Source organism: Podarcis muralis, chromosome 4 (assembly GCF_964188315.1).
Source record: "Podarcis muralis chromosome 4, rPodMur119.hap1.1, whole genome shotgun sequence".
NCBI lineage: Eukaryota > Metazoa > Chordata > Lepidosauria > Squamata > Lacertidae > Podarcis > Podarcis muralis.
This window is the reverse complement of record NC_135658.1, coordinates 27,744,778-27,766,856: the sequence shown is the minus strand read 5'-3', so window position 1 is coordinate 27,766,856 and position 22,079 is coordinate 27,744,778. Positions and strand designations below refer to the sequence as shown.

At 43.9% G+C, this 22,079-nt stretch overlaps 1 protein-coding gene across 2 annotated transcripts in view; it reads right to left on the bottom strand.

Moving 5' to 3' along the window:
* The window catches only part of MTUS2 (microtubule associated scaffold protein 2), a 308,744-nt gene that overhangs the window by 62,678 nt on the left and 223,987 nt on the right, over positions 1 to 22,079 (bottom strand). For both annotated transcript variants that reach the window (XM_028726407.2, XM_028726409.2), the window contains 2 exons: positions 15,811 to 15,972; positions 5,785 to 5,883 (listed from right to left, as the gene is read on the bottom strand). In XM_028726407.2, coding sequence (XP_028582240.2) covers positions 5,785 to 5,883; positions 15,811 to 15,972 — 261 coding nt within the window. The remainder of the gene's footprint in view (positions 1 to 5,784; positions 5,884 to 15,810; positions 15,973 to 22,079) is intronic.

Sequence of the window (22,079 nt, the reverse complement as noted above, 5' to 3'; positions counted from 1 at the left end):
TGAGTTTAGTCATCATGCTACGGTGCTTTGTTTTATCTACTCATGTCTACTACATTTGTTGTTTTTTATTTTGTATTTTTATGCTGTGAACTGCCTTGAGATCTATGGATGAAGGGTGGTATACAAATTTTATAAATAATAATAATGCCAGGAAAAGGACAGTGTGTGGCAATGACTGGGTTTCCTCCGGGGTATGGTTTATTAAGGTGAGTTGCTTGGCTTGCTACTACATGTGAAAGTGACCGGAGTAATTGGCGTATTTTTGTAAAGGACTTAAGCCGAGGGCGCGGTAGATTTGGATTGCCAGTTCAAAGCTGCCGTTGCGGATTTTGGGCATTTAAGAAATTGTTTTCTGTTCAGAGAGTTAAGTGGGAGGTCAGGGTGGCTTGCGTTAGCATACGGGCCAATTATTTCTATGCCGCCTTTGCCATACTTTGGATATTACTTATAGCTGCTCCAAATCTCTGCTGTACCTGCCACTGAATCCCTTTAGGATCAAGCTGCCCATCTTCCCTATGATCATGGATAAAAGAAACCACAGCAGGGCTTGAAGAGACGCATGTTTCGTCTCTGAAATGCTTAGAATTCACTTGACAACAAAAGTTGTATAATAGCAAGGTCAGTGAGGCTGCTTCGCAGTGACTTCCTCGAGGACTCCACAGCTAAATTGGCTGGGATTTAATTAGGGAAAATTCCCTGAAATTTTGTCCATCGTCTTCGCCAATTCCCCACAGCCTTACAGTATTTGAAGTGCAAGCCTTTAAGTTGTCCTTCCAAATACTCTGAAATGTCCTTGTAATTTAAACAGTGGTTTTTGTCCTTAGGGATAAACCTGAACTCCTCTATTCACCTGGGGCTAAAAGAACAACTCAGTATGCATATTCTGTCCCCATTCTGCTGTTTTCACATAGAGGACAGAAAATGCACTCCTGATGCCGGGACGAATTCCAAATTCCTTTCTGCCACGCTCCTTTAACAGCTGTGAAATTCTGGGGTGTTACGGAGAAGCAGAATGAGACATATTAATGGGTACAGACATGACTGCTTTAAAATATTTTCAGTCACTTGAACAGCAAGGTTTGGATTTTTAGGATAAAATAATACAAGCGGTATGTCTACCGGAGAGGATTATTGCACATTAAAGAAAACACTGAAAAGCCTTTCCGATGGTCGGATCCAGGCTTTGTCATGCTTTGAATAGACACATTTATTTATTTAAACACAATGGGACTTCAATAAAGTTAAGGTGGTGTTGGGACATATTCTGAAAGGCCCTCCTAATACCCTGAGGTTTTAGATAACTACAGTGGTACCTCAGGTTACATACACTTCAGGTTACATACGCTTCAGGTTACAGACTCCGCTAACCCAGAAATATTACCTCGGGTTAAGAACTTTGCTTCAGGATGAGAACATAAATCATGCAGCGGCGGCACAGCGGCAGCGGGAGGCCCCATTAGCTAAAGTGGTGCTTCAGGTTAAGAACACTTTCAGGTTAAGAACAGACCTTCAGAACGAATTAAGTTCTTAACCCGAGGTACCACTGTACTGCCTGGTAATGAATATCTCATTCTTGGACAAGGTGATCAAGATGGTGGTATCTGGCCAGCTAAATGAGCGTCAGGATGAAGCATCACCTAGACTTATCCAAATGAGATTCTCACTAAACACACAGGGGGGAAAAATTTGACGGTAAGAGCTGCTCAACAGTGGAACAGTCTCCCTTGGGAGGTTGTGGACTCTTTTTCCTTGGAGGTTTCTAAGCAGAGGTTGGGCGGCCGTCTGTCTGTTGTAGCTGAGATTCCTGCATTGCAGGGGGTTGGACTAGATGACCCTTGGGTCCCTTCAAACCCTTCAGTTCTATCCCAGACAAGAGACAGTGCTTCTTCACTCAATACACAATTAAACCATGGAACGCACTCCCACAAGAGGTAGTGATGGCCACCAATCTGGATTGCTTTAAAAGAGGATTAGACAAATTTATGGAGGATAAGTGGACACTAGTCGTGATTGCTAGATTCTTCCTCCACTCTTTGGGGCAGTAAGTCTCTGATTACTAGGTGCTGGGAGTCGCAGGTGGGCTTCTCATAGGCATTCATTTGGCTACTGTGTGAACAGGATGAAGGACTAGATGGGCCATTGGCCTAATCCAGAAGGCTCTTCTTGTGTGCTTATGAAGATAGGAGCTATACAGTGGTACCTCAGGTTACAGACGCTTCAGGTTACAGACTCCACTAATCCAAAAATAGTACCTCAGGTTAAGAACTTTGCTTCAGGATGAGAACAGAAATCGTGCTCCGGCGGCGCGGCAGCAGCAGGAGGGTCCATTAGCTAAAGTGGTACCTCAGGTTAAGAACAGTTTCAGGTTAAGAACGGACCTCCAGAACGAATTAAGTTCTTAACCCGAGGTACCACTGTAATGCAAAATGTCTGAAGGGCACCAGGTTGGGAAAGGCTAGTCTACTCTAAGCCTGAAAGAGTCTCAATCCAGCACAATGCCGCAAATATGTAAAGATACATATGTGAACCCATATAACCTTCAGCCCTCTGCAAGAACACATAAGGAGAAAACACAGTGCCTGAAGGTTATTATGAAGATTCAAGCACCGTTTTTTTAAAGACTGAATGGATGTCTCCTTGAAATCATTTTAACTCCCACTAAATTGAGGATAATTTGTTTTCACTTTTTTGAAAGATTGGAAAAAAGCTAAACAAAGGGTTCAAGCCTACGAAAGGATGCAATTCTATTTCAAAAAGTGTCTTTTGGGGTCAGGTGAGACTGTGGGTTCAAAAAAATCCTATTAATTTTAAGTAATAAGTCACCATCTAGGGCAAGGTTATGGATGCCTGAGTCCTGCTGAGATAAATGGCGCTGAAGCATGTGAAATCTGATAATGGCTTATGGCTGCTAAGTGCTATTGAAAAGGCTAATAAAAATATTTGAAATATTAAACATCTTCTGGTACTCCATGTCAAATTTTGCAACCCCAAAGGGCTGTCAAAATAAACTTTTGATTTGTTAATTGTCTAAATTTTAACTGATAAAAGTCAGTTTAGGTTTTGCATTTGAATAAAAATAGCTCTGAATAAAAGGATATACTTTCCGGATTGTTGTTGTTTTAGATTATGTGCATATATTCTGCATTAAGGATTATCATAGGATCAAACTACATTAAAAAAACTATTTTAAAAATGTATGCACCACATAATTGAATAAAAGACCTCAAAGCAGTTTACAAATAAGCAATCAACTTGCATGTTTCTTAAAAAAAAAAAAAAAAAAAATAGCCACTACAGGATGCGTGTGTGTGATTGTGTTTGCACACACACACCTATCAGACCCATAGCACATGGAAAGGTTTCTTTAAAACCCACTGCATGGCCCAATAAAAATAATTAAAAACAAAATAAAATCACTACAAATTCCAATAAAATCAATAATAATCAATTCAATGGAATCTTCCCTTGCAGAACTAATAGTAGGGGTGTTTATGTTTGTGTGTGTGTGTGTGTGTGTGAGAGAGAGAGAGAGAGAGAGAGATTTTTGTCAGGAAAACACAACCCCCACCCACATATCACAGTCCTGATCCTGATCCATACAGTAGCAATATACTTTTTTTTAAATGCACATTAATTGCCTACATGCAATCAGTGTTACACTTCATCTAGTCCTTAGAAGAGCACTGCCTTCAGTGCGAGAAAGAAAGAGGTATAGCTTTTCTTTGATAGTGCCTACACAACCCACCCACACACACACACACACACACACTCCTGATGGCTTTTGTAAGCTCTTATATAAAAATGTAATTTAAATTTGATTTATTGGGGTCATTTTTTATAACCTATCAGAAATGTTCCACTCAATTAATCTAACTGATTAGTAGCTAAACATTGCAGCCCGACAGAATCACATATGCACAAAGCTTGGTGCAGTTGCCTCTCTTCTTCCCGTGGAGACAGCTGCTCTGGCCCACCCCTCCCCACCTATTGGCTTTCCAATTATGGAGCGATTTAGAGTACAATTTCCGCAATTCAGCGGTGGGTCTGTTGACACTGAGCAGAAGGAAAATGCTAGGTGCAGTCATGTATCTGAAGCACAGGTGCCAATATATCAGGATTATATTTGTCCTCTGAAGGTATCTGTAGAAATAACTGAAATTTTGTAGGAATGTAATGACCCATTACTGCTATGAGGGGTTTGTTGTTGCTGCCGCCGCCACCACTGTTAAGAGTTGTTGATTGTTTATGTATAATCATGTGTTTCAAATAGTTTGCCTTATTTTAAACAGTTAACAGGGACGCGGGTGGCGCTGTGGGTTAAACCACAGAGCCTAGGACTTGCCGATCAGAAGGTTGGCGGTTTGAATCCCTGTGATGGGGTGAGCTCCCGTGGCTCGGTCCCTGCTCCTGCCAACCTAGCAGTTCGAAAGCACATCAAAGTGCAAGTAGATAAATAGGTACCGCTCCGGCGGGAAGGTAAACGGCGTTTCTGTGCGCTGCTCTGGTTTGCCAGAAGTGGCTTAGTCATGCTGGCCACATGACCCGGAAGCTGTACGCCGGCTCCCTCGGCCAATAAAGCGAGATGAGCACCGCAACCCCAGAATCAGCCACAACTGGACCTAATGGTCAGGGGTCCCTTTACCTTTACCTAAACAGTTAACAACAATGGCTTATTCCATTCAAAGACTTAACCGGACATAAACCGGACTTTCTTTGCCAAGTGGCATAACAGAGTTTGCCTGCTGCACAAACTGCAAGTTTGAAGTTTATTATTTCAGAAAATACGAGAGTTAGAAGGGACCCCAAGGGACATCTAGTCCCGTAGGAGCCAACTCCTAGGGGCCGGGGTCCCCCTAAATTTGATGGGCATTGCCATTCAAATGGTCTTGTGATCTATTATTTATTATGTGGAGAGGGACTTACCTGCCTCCCCCAATATTTTATTTAAGTCTACTCCACCCCTCTGCAATTCAGGAATCACAGCTAAAGAATCCCTGACAGATGGCCATTTATCATCTATAGATTTTCTGTTCATGTACAAATCAGTGTAAAGAACTCTCTTCCTCTCGCCCATTCCATCAGAGAACGAAATCAACAGTCATATATCACGTTGAGATGCCAACTCCATGGAAATTCAGAGCCATTTGAAGCTCCCTTACTGACCTGAGAGTCAAAACCAGAAGTGAACCAGCACATCAACAACCTTCTCCTCACATCACCAGCAGAAAAGTCAGAGGCAAGTTCACTTCTTGATAATTTGGTTCCTATTCCTTTTACAGTGGTACCTCGGGTTAAGTACTTTAAATTCGTTCCGGAGGTCCGTTCTTAACCTGAAACTGTTCTTAACCTGAAGCACCACTTTAGCTAATAGGGCCTCCTGCTGCCGCCGCGCCGCCGGAGCCCGATTTCTGTTCTTATCCTGAAGCAAAGTTATTAACTTGAAGCACTATTTCTGGCTTAGCGGAGTGTGTAACCTGAAGCGTATGTAACCCGAGGTACCACTGTACTAATGAGATGTCAGAACTGCATTCTCTGGGTTTAGGAGGGACTCACTTACCTGACCAGGACTACCAGTCTCATGGGTCATCAGTGCGGTGCCAGCAGGTGTCTATGTGCCTGCTGAAATTTGGTTTGAAAATAGCATTGACTTGTTTCGAATAGAACAGCTTTTGGTGTATGCTTCCTTTCAATGGCACAAGTTTTTGCCGACACACATTATTGATGCACAAATATTGCCAAAGTTCAAATAGTCCTTAAAAACAAGTGTGTTTGTTTTATACATACCTGGTGAGTGGAGCTTGGTGGATGATACAACCAGTCTCTTAGGGGATGAAACTGTGGGTCTGTTGGCCTCTTGATCTTTCTGTACTTCTTTCTTGGAGCCTGTTGAAAAGGTTAAGACAACGGATGTTTGTTTTGCATGTGACTGAATGGGAAGCATAGCTGTGAAAGGGCCTTCATTTTCTGCCTGACTGCGATTACATTAACACTTTTCATGTGCCATATGCATGTTCAATTGTACATGTGACAGGGAAGGGAAGTGCAGCAGGTCATGCGGAAGTTGCAGCAGGACCATTAAATATGATTGCACCAAGACCTGCGTTCCATGGACGCATTCTCTCTCTCTCTCTCTCTCTCTCTCTCTCTCTCTCTCTCTCTCTCTCTCTCATAAGCAGGTATGATGCATGAAGAGAGTTTTAGCAAATGTGGAATCTTTACTTCTAGGTAGATAGGTTTAGAAACAGGTTGACAAGTCATTGAGCATTTTTAAGGACACATTTTCTGTTGTTTACCTTCAGCATTTAAAACCTATTTACTTTCAGGCTACATAACAATGGGCAGTAATGGGGGGGGGGTGGAAACCAAGGTCAAATTGGGCAATCATTTCAGATGAAAGATAAATGATGCTCAAATAATACATTTTTACATCCTCCTTGTGCATGTACAGGGAAAAATGACAAATAGATTAGTCGTATTTTACTGCAGGGTATATGAACCTGGAAAACCAAGCTACTGTCACAATACGTTAAAAGCTCGCCATCTATGTGATATGTATCTTCAGTGACTTCAAATAAAGAGAATGCTAATAATGAAATCTGTGGCTCTAGTGCTTTGTAGTTGGAAGCGGTAGGAGAGAAACAAGCATATATATTTTTGCAATTCTGCATTTGGATAATTAACTTATTTCATTAAATATTTTATTCTGTGAACCGCCCTGAGACTTCCGGGTATAGGAACCCTAATAATAATAATAATAATATTTTAACTGCTGCTGGCTTCTCAAAACTTTCATAATGTCTGAAAGAGCACATGGCGCAGTATAACCCACTACTCTGCATGTCAAAATGTGAGTTCTGGTTAAGTCCAAGCTGCCATCCCAAGGTCCGTTAGGGGTTGGATTCGGTGGAATTTCAGCAGCCAAACTGTCTGCAAAGTTGTAGCTAAGGAGTTTATAATGTTTTATTTAATTATTTAATTTACAAAAGTTTCTAAATACCACCCAATTACATGAATTGTCGAAGCTGGATGCAAAGTAGACCACAAATCAATCACAGTAACGATTGGCTCATCTAGAAAAGAGAAACAGCTGAATGGGTGTGTTGCCATAAGAAGGGTATTCAAAAGATGTCTGAAGGTTAATAGTGAGAGCAGGAGGCTGGACTAGATAGACGTTTGACCTGATCCGGCAGAGGACACTTTGGTTTTTTATGGGAATTTATGCATATTGGTATAGTAAGCCGATATGTCAAAAAATGGCCACTGCAGCTACCTGATATAAGTTTGAATGAAACCACCCTCAGAAACATTATTAATGGAGTTTCCAAGCTACCTAATAATGGGGGGGGGGGGGGGAGAGAGAGACTTGTTTTGCCTTCTGCAGAGAAAAATAAATAATTTTAACTTTTTTGCCTTCCTACCACCACCCAATGCTCGCGAGCAGTCATGCCCTTCCTAAGTAATGAGCCATTACTGCACACACTGTTTGAGACAAGATGAGATAAGCTAGAAATATGAAAAGGTTATGAGAAAAGAACAATCCAGTTCTCACTAGAGAATTACTCGACTAGATGGAAATAACATGAATAAGTAAGCAAACAAGGACCGAACTGGATATTCGTCAGCCTAGGAACATTCATTTTTTGTTCTTTTCTATTGCTTGACTTTGACTTTTTTGCTAGTAATTATTTTTGTCCTTTACCAACCGAAAGTGACTTATTTTCCTGTACTTTTCTTTTTGTTTTGTTTTTTAAGGCTATATATGTACGTAAGAGTCACACTAGACCTGATTTTAAGTTTTAGATCACATGATTGCAAAAAGGCCATGTCTCTCTGTGGGGGTTGGCGAGTGGTGATTGTGGGCAGCTGACTTACTCTTCTTTTGCCCAAGAGAGCCATTGGAAGGTAGGGAGGAAGCAGTGGATCATTGCCCCAGCTTTTGCTCCCCTTGCTAAGGCTGCAATCCTAGCCCCAATTAAAAAGGTAAAGGTACCCCTGCCCATACGGGCCAGTCTTGACAGACTCTGGGGTTGTGCACCCATCTCACTCAAGAGGCCAGGGGCCAGCGCTGTCCGGAGACACTTCCGGGTCACGTGGCCAGCATGACAAAGCTGCATCTGGTGAGCCAGCACACGGAACGCCGTTTACCTTCTCGCTGGTAAGCGATCCCTATTTATCTACTTGCACCCGGGGGTGCTTTCGAACTGCTAGGTTGGCAGGCGCCGACCGAGCAGCGGGAGCGCACCCCACCGCGGGGATTCGAACCGCGACCTTTCGATCGGCAAGCCCTAGGCGCTGAGGCTTTTACCCACAGCGCCACCCGCGTCCCATATTACCTAGGATTTATTTCCCTTTGGATTTACTTCTGAGTAGACAGGGTTAGATTGAAAACGATTTTCTTCTTTAAAAGGTTCTAATGTGATGAAAACCTCCCCTCTAATCCAATTCAGGGCCTGATTTGGCAACACAGATCATTGTCATTAAACATTATTCCTGAACTTTATTTTAAAAAACACCCCTCTCTACATATTCTCTTATAGTAGGTTGATTTGATCATCGACACAATGGAACGAGCCATTTTGATCCATTCAGATTCAATAGGAAGTATGTTCTTTTTCCAATTATTTGTGACCATTACCTTTGCACCAGTGACAAGACTAGTTCCCACATCTAGATCATTTTCTGAGATAGCATATTTTAAATAAGCAAGTAAGAGTACCTTAGTTTCCAAAGCTCTTGACCAATATTTGCCTTCTCTCTTGAAAACTACCAACTTTCTATAAATAAAACATGTCTCACAACATTTCCTCATGCAGCACAATGATTTCACTAGAGTATGAAAGGATAAATCCCATGCTTTCTCATCCCTGCCCCCCCAATCTCTTATCTTCCCTCCCTCCTCTTCCTCTCTAATCTTTTTCTGTTTAATCTTTGACATGCCAGCAAAGTATGCAAAATTGAGAAAGTTCCAAATATGCATAAGTGGATGGTGTAATACAGTGAAATCTAATTAAATTTACTCATTTCATAGAGTGGAAGAAAAGCAATCAACTCCTGTCATCAACGCAATTTGCATGGCAATTATTTTCTAATGTTGTTGTCCCATGCTAGGCGCTTGTCTTCTCTCTCTCTCTCTCTTTTGTTTTGTTTCTGACGGTCTGAATTGCTGTGGTGCAGCAAAATGGTGAGATACTAGTTGTGTTAATTAAAGATTATCGGTACCCCGTTGCCTAATTTAGATGACAAGCAGATCTCATGAAAATACTAGATCTGCTATCTACCCGGGATTTATATTTCCCTTTTAAATGAGATTGTATGGGAGAAACAGTCCTCTTCTAGGAAAACCCAACACATGACATATTTCAAATGGAACTTTGCAGGCTTGCATTCCTCTCATTAGGATGCTTGAAGCTGTTCCTTTGCAAATGAATTTCCCACTTACACCTTGTTACAATGATGCACTTTCCTCCGCTATGCATGCATTTCAAGTGCTATGGTGAAACCCTTCCTTTCAGATGTTTCCTATTTGAAGCTAAATGGCATGCAAGGCAGTTCACCCACTGCTATTCATTCCATACACCATGGGGAATAATGAGGGAAGAGAGATGTAATATTTTAGAGCATTGGCCCAGCTCAAACATACTTTTTCCTTTCCGGAGTCAATCTCTCAAAAGCCATTTCTGTTCAGTTGTGGCAGGCACCGGTCGTAGTCGTCACAATTCTGCACTTTTAATATTTCTTTATTATTATCTGTAACAACTGGGACTTGCAAAAAATTGCAGTGTGGTGTGTTCCTGTTCAGGGTTCCCAACAGTCACCCATGCCCTATTCAAGAATACTCCATTCCATCCTGTTTCCCCCTCAGCAGTCAGCATTCCATGACCTCTGAGGACGCTCAGTCTTCATTGAGATGTTATGGGGGTTCCCTTTCTTCCCTTAATGTTTTCTTGTACTTCAGGAGACCCCCATTGTTCAGCCTGAACACTGAGATCCAGCTCCAAGGGCCTTCTGGCGGTTCCCTTACTGTGAGAAGTGCCGTTACTGTGAGAAGTGAAGTTACAGGGAGCCAGACAGAGGACCTTCTCAGTAGCGATGTCTGCCCTGTGGAACGCCCTCCCATCAGATGTCAAGGAAATAAAGCACTATACAACTTTAGAAGACATCTGAAGGAGCCCTGTACAGGTAAGTTTTAATGTTTGATGTTTTATTACATTTTTATATCTGTTGGAAGCTGCCCACAGTGGCTGGAGCAACCCAGTCAGATGGGTGGGGTTCAAACAATAACACCGTTGTTGTTTCCCTGAGTTTACTGGTACTTCCCTATTGATCATGTCCAGTAGTGGACAGCGTGGTGGTCTGAAGATACATGACTCCTGCTGCTTACTGGGATACGGAAGGGTAAGGCAGCGGCAGGTTGGTGCAGTGCAAATTCACTGGCCGAGCCAGCCCAGTGCTCCTACCAGTGCATTTGCTTGTGAAGTTTGTGAAGGTGCAAGAAAGTTGGCCAGTGTAGTGTAGTGGTTAAGAGCAGTGGACTCATAATCTGGTGAACCGGGTTCGCATCCCCGCTCCTCCACATGCAGCTGCTGGGTGACCTTGGGCTAGTCACACTTCTCTGAAGTCTCTCAGCCTCAATCACCTCAAAGAGCATTTGTTGTGGGGGAGGAAGGGAAAGGAGATTGTTAGCCGCTTTGAGACTCCTTCAAGTAGTGATAAAGCGGAATATCAAATCCAAACTCCTTCTCCTCTTCTTCTTCTTCTTCTTCTTCTTCTTCTTCTTCTTCTTCTTCATACTTGGTCCTCTTTTTAGATTATGTCTGTCTCCACCATAAAATGGTGAATTAGTATAGTCCAAGAGATGACATTTTGTGGGAATGTGATGTGGGGTCTGCCAGTCCACTCTTTCCTACCAGAGAATCACAGTGATGACAAGCTCCAGGAATCCTGCCCTCTCTGCTGGGCAGAAGAACTAATGGGGTGATGGGCAGCTTGAGGCTCTCACCCATACTTGCTGCTTGTGCTGAGCTGAGATTGGCTTGGCTTCTTCCCAGAGAGCTGATTGCCTAGCAGAGGTCACCACCAGCACTCTCATTGGCTGGCTCTGGTCTCCCTTCCTCACAGTGCTGGCCTCTGCTGCCTCTCCCTTGCCCTCTGTGGGTGCTGTCCCACCCAACAGCTGACTGGTGGTGTGTGCACCGCATGAAGCACCTGATCGGGACATTAGAGGCTGGGTGCAAAACAGTCCCAGGCTTTAGCCCTGTTAGCTTGGGACTCAATAAACCCCTGGTTTTAAATCTGTGGATTTTACTCCTTGGCCCTCCATTTCAAATCAATGAGTTGCTGCAAAGCTTCTTTGCCTGTCTTCTGCTTTAACATGATTTGTGATTTTATAATGGTACACTATTGATTCTGTCTCATTGTAATATTCTTTTAATCCTTAAGTGCCACCCAGATATAGCCATTTATAGGGTAGTCTTTAAATTGCATAAATAAATACTATAAATAATAAACACCTCCTTCACACAATGAGGGTGGTCATGGTGTATACACATACGTAATGGACTGAGACTCGTGATATGACAACATAAATGCATCCATTTGTCTCTACTTCAGCATTGGCTTCTTAAATTAATAAAAAGTAGGATTCATTCATCTGGATATGCCCTCAGGTGTTGTGGGGGAGCGATCACAGCTCAGTGACAAGGATTCAGTCCCTGGAATTTCCAGCTTAAAAAGGATCAAGTAGCAAGGGAAAGAGCTCTGCCTGAGATCCTGGAGAGCTGCTGCCAGTTAGAGCAGACAATATTGGCCAAGATGTACAAATAAATGGATCCTGCATGAATCAGCTTCCTTTGTTCTCCCTATTAATTTCTTTCCATCATAAAACACTTTTAAAATCGTAACTAGAAGAAGCTATTCTACCTCGTATTTAGACTGATTTGATCAATCTTTTCCTCTAGGAAATGGGAGGAGAAAGATCTCAACCTGATCTCAGTGCTTTTCACGGCTCATATGCTCTCCCACGAAGCTGATGGATCAGAGCCCAGAGGCAGGAAGTCTCAGGTTAAACTGTTTGCACAATCTCAAGTTAGCATCTGGTTGGCAAAAACCTCTGCCAGAGACCCTGCCAGTCAGAGTAGGCCATACTGGGTTAGATGGAGGCAGCTCAACGCATTCAACTCAGCCAACTTCCCACCATCACTTATAAGGCCAGATAATCCAAAACAATTGTACAAAGATGTGCTGATTTGCTGAGCCTGAGCTAGGTGCATTCTCAGATGGTGGTGGTGTTCTGATGACTCTCCCTATGCTTTGAAACAATGCATGAAAAGGGTTGTGGAGTTGCTTTAGACCAGCCCCAACCTCACCACTGACATCTGCAGCAACCATTCCTCTTCTCCATCTGTATGGTTGGCCAGGGTGTGAAGGGCTCTGCATATTTGCTGATACTCTTCCATATGAGGCAGGACTGGTTGGGTCAGGGTCCCCCCTTGTGTGGAAGACACACAGAAGCACATGCCAGCTGACTGCATGGAGGCTGGCTTTGCACGCCTCAGAGAGAGGTGAGGCTAGTCCATGTGCTCTCCTTATGTCTTTTTTTAATGTGTGGCAGGTATCCGAACCTCCTTTTGTGACATGAAGGATATTCCTGCATTACATTTTTTTTAAATAAATGGAGGTCTATGGTAGGGAAGTCCATTTCAGTTTCTCTTAGTTTCTCATTATTCCAGTCTGAAGTTCTCCACATCCCCACATCAGTTTGAGGTGTTCTTTTTTTTTTTTTAAGTCTTCATAAAAATTCATCATCTTTTTAGTACAAATTAGTACAAATTTAGTACCAATTAGTCCCAATATACACATTTTTACAAATTAAAATCTTCCCTAATATAATGCATTTTGTATGTTATTTTTCCTAATACGTGATTTTGTATGCACACTTTATCCTAGCAGATCACTAGGCATTTTCAACTGCATTGCAAAATTCAGAGCAGTGAAAATTTTGAAGGATTGGTGTATTTTGGTTCAGTTGTTTTGGAAACTGTGAATTAGGTAGGTTCCCCTTTGAATGTGAACTGAATCGAATTTCTCCCCTATCTACCCCCAGTTTATAGTTTCATATTTTTCTAAAGCTATGTATTTTTTAGGTACCAAGAGTGTGGAGCTGATTCCAGCTCCTTATTTCCAGGCTTCACCTGCTTCTTACTGGGGGCTGCTTAATGTTTTGATTTCCACCAGAAGAATGTTGGCAAGTTTCTTATTAGCATTTATGGCTTTCAGAAAAATGAGGCTGGCAGCCTCACTTAACACCTCCCCCAGAACTGGCATTTATCATTTTTTTTCTTGACAGGACCGTTGTCAGTGGCTGACAGCTGCAAGGGCAGCCAGCAGGGGCCGAAAGGAGGAAGGGGCAGATTATTCCTTAATGAGTTCTTGAAATATTTTGAAGTGAGGTCTTCCTTTCTCCCATGCCTTGCCTTGTTCCATTATTGCCCCCTGCTGATTACTGGTGGAGATAAAGCTATAATGACAATGCATGTTTGCCCAAAGCCAAATCCCGGTATAACCAGCCATTTCTCTAATGCAATACATCATCTATCCAGAAGAATTCAAAACTTCCTCTCCTTTCAACAACAGGCTTGATGTCACTGCTGGCTGCACACTTGGCTTTTTAACCTGTGCTTAGATAAGTGTCACAATTAAATATCAGACTTGACATGAAAATAAATAGCAGTGGTTAGACAACATTTGTTGTCTTGGACCAGAGAGCTCTGCTGTGAAAGAAACACGATGCTGTCTTCCTCCTTTCTCCAGCTCATCTTTAGCCTTTTTAGCCTTTCTCTCCTAATTTAATAAAAAATAATGATTCCCAAGCCACCTACTTGTGCTTTCTCACCTTAAGTAATGTGAAAAATTGACAAGAATAAGCGTGATAGAGCGTGTATAAGAGAGCTAAAACAGCATCAGGCAAAGCTGGCTTATATTGAGGAGGGCCACTGGTCCATTGGGATCAGTATTGTCTACACGGACTGGCAGCAGCTCTCCAGATTTTCAGGCAGGAAATGAAAATAAAGCTGCCAACATCCTAATGCAGCTGTACAAATCTATGGCATGACTACATTTGGAATACTGTATATAGTTCTGGTCGCCTTGCCTCAAAAATTATATTAGAGAGTTGAGAAAGGTTCAGAAAAGGGCAACTCAAATGATCAAGAGGTTGCAGTGTTTGGGACTTCTTAGTTTGGAAGAAGACAAGTAACTTTTTCTCCCTCTCACATAACACCACAACAGTGGTGGATGTTGGAAGATTCAAGACAGATAAAGGAAAGAATTTCTTCATGCAGCACTTTGTAAAACTATGGAACTTGCTCCCACAAGGCAGTGATGGCCACCAACCTGGATGGCTTTAAAAGAGGCTGGGGCAACTTCATGGAGGAGAGAGCTATCCATGGCTTGCTATGATGGCTAAGTTCTGCCTCCTTCGTCAGAAGCAGCAACACTTCTGAATGCCAATTGTCGGAAGCCGCAGTAGGAGAGAGCACTCTTGTGCACAGATCCTGCTCGAGGGTTTCCCACAGGCATTTGGTTGGCCACGGTGAGAACAGGATGCTGGACTAGTTGGGCCACTGGCCTGATCCAGCAATGGGACCATTCCCAGTTCTACCAGTAGATGATGGGGATTGGACCTGGGACCAATCAGCACACAAAGCAGATGCTCTACCACTGAGCTATGGGCAGTCCTCACAATGCTAATTACATTACTGTTAAATATCAGTAAATTAGGGAAACATAAAGATAAATGGCTGGTTTGCATTATTAAAAGGAATGGTGGACGTGAGCCATATATTAGCCCTATTTATATCTGAGCTAGTGTGATTAGAGTGCCGGACCAAGACCTGGGAGTAAAAGGTAAAGGTAAAGGGCCCCCTGACCATTAGGTCTAGTCATGACCAACTCTGGGGTTGCGGTGCTCATCTCGCTTTATTGGCCGAGGGAGCCGGCGTCCAGCTTCCGGGTCATGTGGCCAGCATGACTAAGCCGCTTCTGGCGAACCAGAGCAGTGCACGGAAACACCGTTTACCTTCCCGCTGGAGCGGTACCTATTTATCTACTTGCACTTTGATGTGCTTTCGAACTGCTAGGTTGGCAGGAGCAGGGACTGAGCAACGGGAGCTCACCCCGTCGTGGGGATTTGAACCGCTGACCTTCTGATCGGCATGTTCTAGGCTCTGTGGTTTAACCCACAGCGCCACCCGCGTCCCTCAAGACCTGGGAGACCAGGGTTCAAATCCTTACTCAGCCGTGAAGTTCACCTTAGGCCAGTCACTCATTCTGAGCCTAACCAACCTCACAGGGTTGTTGTGAATATAAAACAAGGAGGAGGAGAATTGTGTACGTCACCTTGAGCTCCTTGGAGGAAAAGTGGGATATAAATGTATTAAATCAATAATAATAACCTCAAGGGAAAGCAAAATGCCAAATGGCCAGAAGGTAGACTGGTGTGAACGACAAGCAAAATGACCAATGACCAGAAGATAGACTGGTGCAAATGCTTCACAGGGAATTTTCAGGGAAATGAATATATCCAAAAAGGACCATGCATTCAGGAGGAAAGGATGCATTAAACAGCAGCAGTTGTTTACAGAATGAGAAAGGATTTGGCCACCACCCATATCTCAGAGCAGAGCCTGGTGCCCTGCAGGTGGAAGAATTCTAAGTGCCGGAAAATGAGGACCAAGCCATAACACACATTTTAGGAACATGCACGTATATGTACATTATAGGGACTCCGATATGCATGCTTGAAAAGCTCACCAGCAGGTGTTGCGGCAGTCTTCGGCGCTGGAAGTAGACTCCTGCGGGCAGCTGCTGCATTGTTTGATGCCTGTGGTGGAGTCCTACTGGCCCCCTTGAGTGTTTCTTTAGAAGGCTCAGCTGCCTTAGGAATGGTTTGCTCCTCATTTCCAAAGTTTGAACCTGCGGGAAGCCAAAGCCACACTAATTAGAACTTCATAAAAAATAGATACAAATTGCTAGATCTGTATTTGCAGTTTCAAACCTTCACCAAAAATTTTAAAAAGTTTGCTGCTCCGAAATACTTGGGTAATTAGGAAGTTAAATTGTACTTGCTTTGGAGTGGATGTACTGCATCGTTTTCAATCAACTCAGCGGGAAGGCTACATACGTACCATACATTTACAGCATGCACACACGCACACATACACCAAGAATCCTGGAGACAGTAGTTTAAGGGTCTGGGAATTATAGATCTGTGAGGCGCAAACTACAGTTCCCAGGATTCCTGAGGGGTGTGTGCGTCCTTCAAATGGACTTCAAAAGTATGGTGTGTATGCAGCTATGTACAAAGTGGAATGGGACGCGGGTGGCGCTGTGGGTTAAACTACAAAGCCTAGGGCTTGCCGATCAGAAGGTTGGTGGTTTGAATCCCTGCGACAGGGTGAGCTCCCGTTGCTCGGCCACTGCTCCTGCCCACCTAGCAGTTTGAAAGCACACCAAAGTGCAAGTAGATAAAAAGGTACTGCTTTGGCGGGAAGGTAAACGGCGTTTCTGTGTGCTGCTCTGGTTCGCCAGAAGCGGCTTAGTCATGCTGGCCACATGACCCGGAAGCGAGATGAGCGCCGCAACCCCAGAATCGTCCGCAACTGGACCTAACGGTCAGGGGTCCCTTTTCCTTTACCTTTTACAAAGTGGAATGGTAAAAGGCTTATTTACTAAAGGCTTCATTTTTAATCTACTTGGTCTTCTGAGAACTAACATAGATGAGATGTGAACAGATCTACTTTTTTAAAAAGCAGTCATGGGAGAAGAAGGAGAGGCTCCAATTTTGATCAGAGTGGTAGTGCCAGGAAAGAAAGCACTTAACCTTACCACTGGTAAGGGGGCCTGAGAGCCCACTGCCCAAAGACATCAGCCAGCACAGCATCTGAGTTGCCATAACAATGGGCATTATATGTATTTACCGTATTTTTCGCACGATTGGACGCACCGGACCATAGGACGCAGTTTTTTGGGGGGAAAATAAAGGGGGGGAAATTCCCTTTATTTCCCCCCCAAAAGCAGGTCAGGGAAACCGAACCAGGTCGAGGAACAGCGGGATAGTGGCGCTGCGCCTCCCTGCTGCCCCCCGAGCTTGTGGGGCTGGCTGATGTCTGCCTAGTGCGCGGGGCGCTCTGCTTCAGGGCGCCCCACCCGCCGGGCGGCAGGCTGCTATCCGCAGCTTGGGGAGCCTTGCGGGGAACTGCTGCAGGGCTCCCCACGCTGCGGATGTATGCCTGGCGCGAGGGGCGCTCTGCTTCAGGGTGCCCCACCCGCCGGGCAGCAGGCTGCTATCCGCAGCTTGGGGAGCCTTGCGGGGAACTGCTGCAGGGCTCCCCACGCTGCGGATGTATGCCTGGCGCGAGGGGCGCTCTGCTTCAGGGCGCCACACCCGCCGGGCGGCAGGCTGCTATCCGCAGCGTGGGGAGCCTTGCGGGGAACTGCTGCAAGGCTCTCCACGCTGCGGATGTGTTCCCGAAGCGCCGGGCGCTCTGCTTTCAGGGCGCCCGACGCTCCGGGAAGCAGGCTGCTATCCGCAGCGTGGGGAGCCCTGTGGGGAACTACTGCAGGGCTCCGCACGCTGCGGATGTCTGCCCGGCGCGAGGGGCGCTCTGCTTCAGGGCGCCCCTCGCGCTGGGCGGCAGGCTGCTATCCGCAGCGTGGGGAGCCTTGCGGGGAACTCCTGCAAGGGTCCCCACGCTGCGGATGTGTTCCCGAAGCGCCGGGCGCTCTGCTTTCAGGGTGCCCGACGCTCCGGGAAGCAGGCTGCTATCCGCAGCCTAGACACGGCTAGCGGAGCGCTAATCCCGAAGCTTGGGGCGTGTGGAGCTCAGCGCGCCCCAAGCTTCTGGGTGCCGGCAAGGTCTCCGCTAGACGGCTAGCGGAGACCTTGCCGGCACCCAGAAGCTTGGGGCGCGCTGAGCTCCACACGCCCCAAGCTTCGGGATTAATGCAGCGCTCCGCTAGCCGTGGGAGAGCTGGGTCTCCCACGGCTAGCGGATAGCTTCCTGAAGCCTGGAGAGCGAGAGGGGTCGGTGCGCACCGACCCCTCTCACTCTCCAGGCTTCAGCGAAAGCCTGCATTCGCTCCATAGGACGCACACACATTTTCCCTTGCTTTTTAGGAGGGAAAAAGTGCGTCCTATGGTGCGAAAAATACGGTATGTGTCTTTCAATGAACTGAAATGAGTGACAGATTATGAATCCTGGGGAGAGAGTGTGTGTGAACTTGACAGGACTTAAGCTTGTTATTATTAGCTGCTATTTTGTTAATGTTGTTTTATAGATTATATTGATTTGTTAATCACATAATATGACTTTTGCTGTAATTGAGACGTTTAATTTTTTTTTAAATTGCTACTTTGTCAATAGTGTTTTAGAGATTGCAATTGTTTTATTGGTGGTTTGCTAATTATTTAAGAAAAATTATGCTGTACAGTGGTACCTGAGGTTAAGTATTTAATTCGTTCCGGAGGTCCGTTCTTAACCTGAAGCACCACTTTAGCTAATGGGGTCTCCTGCTGCTGCCGAGCCACCGGAGCCCAATTTCTGTTCTTATCCTGAAGCAAAGTTCTTAACCTGAAGCACTATTTCTGGGTTAGCGGAGTGTGTAACCTGATGCGTATGTAACCCGAGGTACCACTGTATTTGTGATGCTTTATTATGTCCAAAACACCTGGAAGGTACCAGGTTGAGGGAAGACTGCTGTAGTTTCATTGAGAGTGTGCAAGCATTCCTGCATCCTCATCTTGCCTAGGGAAGGGCCTCTTTCAGTAGAATAGTAGCTGTGCTTTTGATTGAAAAGCAAACTGGCTTGTGTTTGTTGCAAGAAAGGGAAACGTATCCATTTCTCTGCCTGTGATTTCAGTTTCCTACTATATTACTAGGAAACAAGTGCAAACTGCCATTATCTCAGAATAGAGCCTTGCATTGTTGTTTTTTTATTATCGTTTCCCAGTACAATCTCTTTCAATCAGCACATCCATATTGATCTCATTCTCATATCTAATCACAAATTATCAGGCTTTGCAACCCCTGTATATTCTCTTCAGCTATTTCCCACCCCAGAAAATAATCCCTGCTGTGCTCTTCGCATATGCATGAAAATCAGCGCTTTTAAAACATTTTCTAAAAAGGCCAGCACTGGGAGTAAATGGGATGCTTAAGTAGACTGAGAGATTACAGTGTTTTGTGGCTTCAGTGCTCGCAACAGAACGAGGGGGGAGAGGTATAAGGCAAGTGATATACTGTACAGAATTCCACAGGAAAACTACTGTATTGTGCTTACTCTCATATTGAAAAGAACACAATGCAGTGCTATTTATATGCCTGTGCCTTTTAAAGAAGTAGTCGCCCTATCCATACATGTGGATTTGGTTGCAGGAAAACATTGCCTTGGTTTGGCTCTGCAAACTTTAAATTTTATTATAAATATATATCCATTTTAGAGCAAGAAAGAAAACACATTTCCAGCCAAGGCAGGTGTGTGAGAGAGGTATGTGTCTTGGCTATAACTACACACACCATCATAAAGTTTGCTGTTTACATGTGTGGGTCCCAGCTGAAAGCAGCACTTCCGAAATCGGAATGGATTCCTACACACATATTGGGCCTTTTCTCAAATAATAAAGCAATATTAAAAATTCAAAAGAAAAGCAACCTGCTGTAGTCAAAAGAGAACAGGAAAACCACAGGCCGATGAGCAGGAATGATTTTTATTCTATGTAAGCAAAGATGTTTTGCTGCAGAATTGCAAAGAACAGATCACAAATTAGCAAACAGTAATTAAGACATGCAGTCTCAAGTCACCGCTTAGATTCTATGGCAGGCCTCTATGTAATATGCATGCCACATTCCGCAACCCAGCCTGACACAAAACACCAGTCAAGTACTGCAGCATATAGGATGTGAGATTAATGCGCTTTTACACACCACATGTGTACTAGAGAGCTAGGTAAACTGCATTAATGCCAGCAAAGATTGGATGTGTTAATTCTATATAACCTGGCTGGGCATATGTACCAGCAATGTGCTATCTTTAAAACATTTTCTCGAGTTCTAAATGAGATTTGTTCCCAGAGGTGTTCCACTAATTCTTCTCCAAAATCTCCCCTCCCCTCTCATTTTACTCTGAATGAAGTTAGCATAGCCCATGTATTGTCTTATGCAAATTTGCTCCCATTTCTGCTGATGTGAGAAAAGTGTCATAGAACACTACATTTATTTATTTATTTATTTATTTGTTTGTTTGTTTGTTTATTTAGAAGTGCTTTTAATTGATCTTGCTTCAACGCACTGTTTTCTTAAGTTACAGTTTACTGCTTCAAACAGTCTTAGAATTTATATGAAGGGTGGTATAAATACATTGTTAACAAAATAAGTAAATAAATCTCATTTCAAATGAACTATCCACATAATCTTAATGCTATTTATTATTCATGGTGTTGTGATTACTAAGCTCATTTGGATAGCTTGCCTATGGAATATCTCTCTCTCTCTCTGGCCAATTTAGCTTAAAATTCAAATTAGAGAAGTTGCCTTCAAGAAGAAAATGTTTTATTATTATTTGCCCAGTAGAATATGTCAAATGTCTTTTTTATTGAAAATTCATGTGCTTATCCGTTATTCTCTTATGTGAAATTTATTATATAGAGAACACTTCAATTTACAAATCTGGCTGGCTTCCAGCGTGGAAGTCATTCTTCTGTTTGAAGTATGAGGTGTCAGGGGAAGTTACATAATCTCTTCTGAGAAGGCTCTTTCATTACCAACCGGGGGAGAATGCCTTTAAAGTTATTTAGTATGAAATGCAGCTTTGAATAAATACTGTTAGCATTTGAAATACAGCAGATGTAGTGACTAATTGTAGCATTATCGTAGGAAGGCGGAAAGGCAGCCCCAAATATGACCTGCTTGTGTACCAAGCAATATTGTACTAGGAAATGCCCATTATATGCAAACTGATCTTGTTAGTGCGTACATTTTGGTTCTGCAGACAGGCAACATGAGTCAAGGAGAATACTCTCAGAAGTGAGGAAACCTTAAAAACAATTCAGTATCTGACAAAGAAGGTTTTTGAAATTGTGGGGTAAGAACATAAAAGAACAAAGGAAGAGCCTACTGAATCAGGCCAATGTCCCATCTCAGTCCAACATCCTGTTCTCAGCAGTGTCCAACCCGATGCCTGTGGGAAACCTGAAAGAAGGTCTGAGCACAAAGGACTCTCTCTTCCTGTGTTCCCAGCTGCTGGCATTTCAGAAGCAACAACGCCTTTGACTATGGAAGCTGAGTAAAGCCACTGTGGCTAGTAGACTTAAATAGATCTCTCCTCCATGAAGTCATCTAATCCTCTTTTAAAGCCATCTAGGCTAATGACAAACCTAGACAGCATCTTAAAAAGCAGAGACATCACCTTGCCAACAAAGGTTTGTATAGTTAAAGCCATGGTTTTCCCAGTAGTGATGTATGGAAGTGAGAGCTGGACCATAAAGAAGGCTGGATCGCCCAAGAATTGATGCTTTTGAATTATGGTGCTGGAGGAGACTCTTGAGAGTCCCATGGACTGCAAGAAGATCAAACCTCTCCATTCTTAAGGAAATCAGCCCTGAGTGCTCACTGGAAGGACAGATCCTGAAGCTGAGACTCCAATACTTTGGCCACCTCATGAGAAGAGAAGACTCCCTGGAAAAGACCCTGATGCTGGGAAAGATGGAGGGCACAAGGAGAAGGGGACAACAGAGGACGAGATGGTTGGATAGTGTTCTCAAAGCTACCAACATGAGTTTGACCAAACTGCGGGAGGCAGTGGAAGACAGGAGTGCCTGGCGTGCTCTGGTCCATGGGGTCACAAAGAGTCGGACACGACTAAACAACAACAGGCTGTTGGCCCTTACTGCCTCCAGTGGGAGTGAGATCCAGCACCTAAATATGTACTGTGAAGATTTACTTTCCTTTACTTGCCCCAAATCTTCCAAATTTCAGCTTCATTGGAGATGTATGTATTGTCATGAGAGGGAGAAAATGCACCAA